Here is a 3,773-nt window from a genome sequence, read left to right as displayed (position 1 = left end):
TTGAGCGCCCCTCCCCTGCTTGAGCGCCCCTCCCCTGCTTGAGCGCCGTCTCTCTCTTGCTCTCAAAAATAAACAAACAAAAAAAATTCAATTATATCTCAATAAAGTTGGAAAAAAGATATAATACTCTAGCAAAAAAATGTTAACTGAATGAGCGAATGAGAGCTGATGGTCAGGAGCAGAGGTTGGAGGTAGAAGACAGGGACTTGCACAGAGGTTAGTCCTGCCCAGTTCAGCTTCAGGGGTAGCCTTGGTGGGAGGAAGGAAATGGCCCTTCCGCTTATGCTGGAGGTGGAGCCAGGCCCCAAACAGGTTGAAGAAAAGTCCCAGGAGGATAGGCTCCACTTCCCTGTCCTGAAGACTGGGCCAGATCCCAGAGCCAACCGCATGAGCCTGTACCCCAGGGGACACTCAGGGACACCTGTAGTCTTGGTGTAGTGTGGCCCTCCCGTTCAGAGATGGCCCACCGGCAGGGGAAAAACCCTCAGGCCCATCTACCCAGGACTGAAAGTCCTTGAATACGGTTATTAACACAATTTCCTAAAGGGAAGAAAATTCGATGTAAGGGTCCATTAACTTGTCCAAGGCCCTTAAGTAGAAGCCACGGAGCTGGGATAGGAATTCCATTTGCAGTCTCTTCGTCTCTACATTATATTGCCTCCCTAACTTAATGGCAGCAAGTTTCCTTTTCCATAAGGCCTCCCACCAATGGTTCCTAGCTCACTGTGCCTGGGGAAGTTAAACGGTGCCATGTACGTGAGAGCCTGGCACACGTCAAGCATGCAGGAAAGAACGGGTGTTGGGCAAGTGTGGGGTCTCCCTCCCCGGTTTCAGATTCCCCCTTTGGGCACTCGGCTCTCCCCCAGCGAGGACTTGCCTCTTAAAGGGCTTTCAGTGGTATCCACGGAGTCCTAGAAAAAAACCAATCAGACCTATGGGGAAAACAAGTGGAAAAGTTACTGCACTCTCTGGGCCTTTTCTGTCATTGGAAAGGAGGTTGCTCTTGATGTTTACCCCCTAGAGCTAGGAGAGCTACGAACAGGAGGAACCATGGAGGCAGCCCAGCACCTACCCAGTGATAGGCACACAGGTGCCTGGAGCATCCCTCGGCCCCAGTGACCGTGGCAGGAAGGGGGAGGGGAGAAATTCTATCCTCATTTCATTAAAATAAGGGAATTAGGAGGATTGCTTTACACAGCAACTAAAGATGAAAGATTGTTGAAAGAACTTGGGATGGTTAGTCCAGAGAACACAGCGTTTATAGAAACCCAGCTAACTGGGTGCTGGCGCCTATTTAAAGCCGGGGCTTCCCGGGGACCAGGAGAGGTGCAAGCCACGCCCATGTGATAAGGTTTCCGGTAGATTAAGGAAACACAATGGTTGAGGTTTCTGGTACTTTAGTGGGAAAAGTATTTCTTTTCTTTCTTTCTTTCTTTCTTTCTTTCTTTCTTTTTTTTTTTTAAGTTCTATGGGGGTTTTTTTGAGGGAGAGAAAGTCAGGAGGGGCAGCGACAGAGGAGACAGAATCTCAAGCAGGCTCCTGTGGTCAGTACAGAGCTGGATGCCTGGCTGGAACCCAGGAAACGTGAGATCAGGACCTGAGCCAAAGCCAAGACTCCCACGGACGCCTAACCCACTGAGCCACCGAGGCGCCCCGATTTAACAAATTGTTAACACAACAAATGGAGGCTAATGTAACGACGCTAGTCATAGATCTACTGCTAGATTTAAGGATTTCTTGAGAATCTTAATTCGCAGTTCACTGCATTCGGGCATTGTCGACAGGTAGTGAGACACGAGCTTTTTTTTTTTTTTTTTTAAATCCTGGTGGGGGGGCACCTACTTGGAGAAAATGTCAACATTTTGAGTTTGAGGGCGCGTCTGCACGGGATCGGTCGGTCGCTCCGTCACTCCCCCTCACAGGACAGGCCCAGGGAAGGGGGATGGGACCTCCGACCAGCCAAGGAAGTCAGAATGGGGTCCTGGAGTGGACACTTGGAGAGAGCGACTCCTCCTCGCTGTACATTCCCCTACCGCCCCCTCCCCCCCAGGCCTCCCGCTCTCCCTCCCCCGGTGTTGGGGGCGGGGCAGGGGAGTCGTTACTTGCTTGGCACTGGACAGGACATCTATGTGGCTGGAGCAACGATTTTAAGCTTTTGTGGGTTCTGATGAAAATCTGAAGACCACCTAGGACCTTCTCCCCAGAAGGCTTCTAGCGATCCACCCGCCCACGCACGATTTTCCCGCCAAGGAGCCGGGAGAGGTCCACACACCCGTGTCGAGCCACTGGCAGGTCCGGCTTCTGCGAGCGCGGCTCCTCACCTTCCCGGGACCGACCGCTGGGCCGGAGCTGGGCGGGGACCAGGGGGCGGTGCCAGCCCCGCCCCGGCCGCCGCGGCGGGTCCAGACTCGCCCTTGCCGCTGCAGACCCGCAGCCCTCTGCTCCCCGGAGCCCGGACTCGCCGCCGCGGCTCGGCTTGCCGACGGCCCTTCCCCACCCCCGCCAGAGCCATGAAGATGCACTTCTGCATTCCGGTGTCCCAGCAGCGGCCGGACGCGCTGGGGGGCCGCTACGTGGTGCGCTGGGGACCAGGGGTTGATCGGGCGGGGAGACGGTCGGCGACGTGACGGGGCGAGGGCTCACCTGCTCGCTCAGCTAATCCGAGCCGCTCTGTCTCCGTGTTGCAGCTGTACTCCGTGTACCTGGACGGGTACCTCTTCTGCAGGGTGCGCTACAGCCAGCTGCACCGTTGGAACGAACAGGTGAGCAGGCTCGAGGCAGGTGAGGAAAAGCGCGCCCCAAGACACCGGACCTTTTGAGCGCTGCAAGCCCCTAATCTGGGAAGCGGGGTTGGAGTAAGGATCGATTTGGTAACGCTCGGCCTACAGCTCCGTTTATATAGGTTACCGCTCCTAACCCTCTGCAGCTGGGAGGTGAGGGAATTGGCTCAGGTGATTCTCCCAACCGCTTTCCAGCCCAGTGATCGACCCCCAGCAGCCCCCGCTGGCAGGGTGCATTTCAGCTCTTCCCCAGCATTATGTCCCCGTTCAGAATGAGCACACTAAATCTAGACGGAGCTATAGTTTTAGGAATCTTGTACATAGATCGGTATTTAATTTTCTCTCTCCCAGAGTGTCTTAGGCTTCTTTGAAAAGGTGTGTGTATTTTTGTTTTCAAATGAGTGTATTTATAGGCTTCGAGTACCGGCAGGCTGGAAACCCAGGAAGCAAATGACTGATCAAGACCGGAGGCCGTTTCCCACTATAGTTTCTCCCTCTGATGTGGGGCATTTTCTTTGCGAGGCAGCCTGATTTATTAGCATGCTCTAAAGGGTTTTATTGTCCTAATAAGGAAGAGTTCCAAGTCTCCAAAATGGGTTAGAGGAGTAAATGAAAGTTTGGAAATAAAATTCACCCTCCCTCTGCCTCCATGCATGTTTTCTTTTTCTTTTTCTTTTTTTTTAATCTTTATTTATTTTGAGAGAGAGACAGAGTGTGAGCAGGGGAGGAGCAGAGAGAGAGGGAGACACAGAATCTGAAGAAGCCTCCAGGCTCTGAGCACAGAGCCTGATGCAGGGCTCAAACTCACCCACCGACAGTGAGATGGTGAACTGAGCCAAAGTCGGACGCCCAGCCGACTGAGCCACCCAGGTGCCCCGTGCATGTTTTCTTTTTAATTAAAAACATTTGGGGGCGGGGTTGTATCCTGATTTTAAAGAGCATATATAGGAAGGAAGGAAGGAAGGAAGGAAGGAAGGAAGGAAGGAAGGAAGG

The 3,773-nt window shown here is 53.2% G+C and overlaps 1 protein-coding gene across 4 annotated transcripts in view; it reads left to right on the top strand.

Moving 5' to 3' along the window:
• Nucleotides 1-2,425: 2,425 nt before the first annotated feature.
• Nucleotides 2,426-3,773, top strand: part of SNX31 (sorting nexin 31) — a 72,432-nt gene continuing 71,084 nt past the window's right edge. For 3 of the 4 annotated variants that reach the window (XM_040494124.1, XM_040494123.1, XM_040494122.1), the window contains exons 1-2: nucleotides 2,426-2,576; nucleotides 2,688-2,762. In XM_040494124.1, coding sequence (XP_040350058.1) covers nucleotides 2,511-2,576; nucleotides 2,688-2,762 — 141 coding nt within the window. In that variant the 5' untranslated portion in view covers nucleotides 2,426-2,510. Of the gene's footprint in view, nucleotides 2,577-2,687; nucleotides 2,763-3,773 lie in introns of those variants that run through there. The other variant, XM_040494125.1, reaches the window with a different exon arrangement.

Source organism: Herpailurus yagouaroundi, unplaced genomic scaffold (assembly GCF_014898765.1).
Source record: "Herpailurus yagouaroundi ecotype Mexico unplaced genomic scaffold, PumYag 186, whole genome shotgun sequence".
Taxonomy (NCBI): domain Eukaryota; kingdom Metazoa; phylum Chordata; class Mammalia; order Carnivora; family Felidae; genus Herpailurus; species Herpailurus yagouaroundi.
The sequence above is the reverse complement of the archived record's forward strand: the minus strand, read 5'-3'. Positions and strand labels throughout refer to the sequence as shown.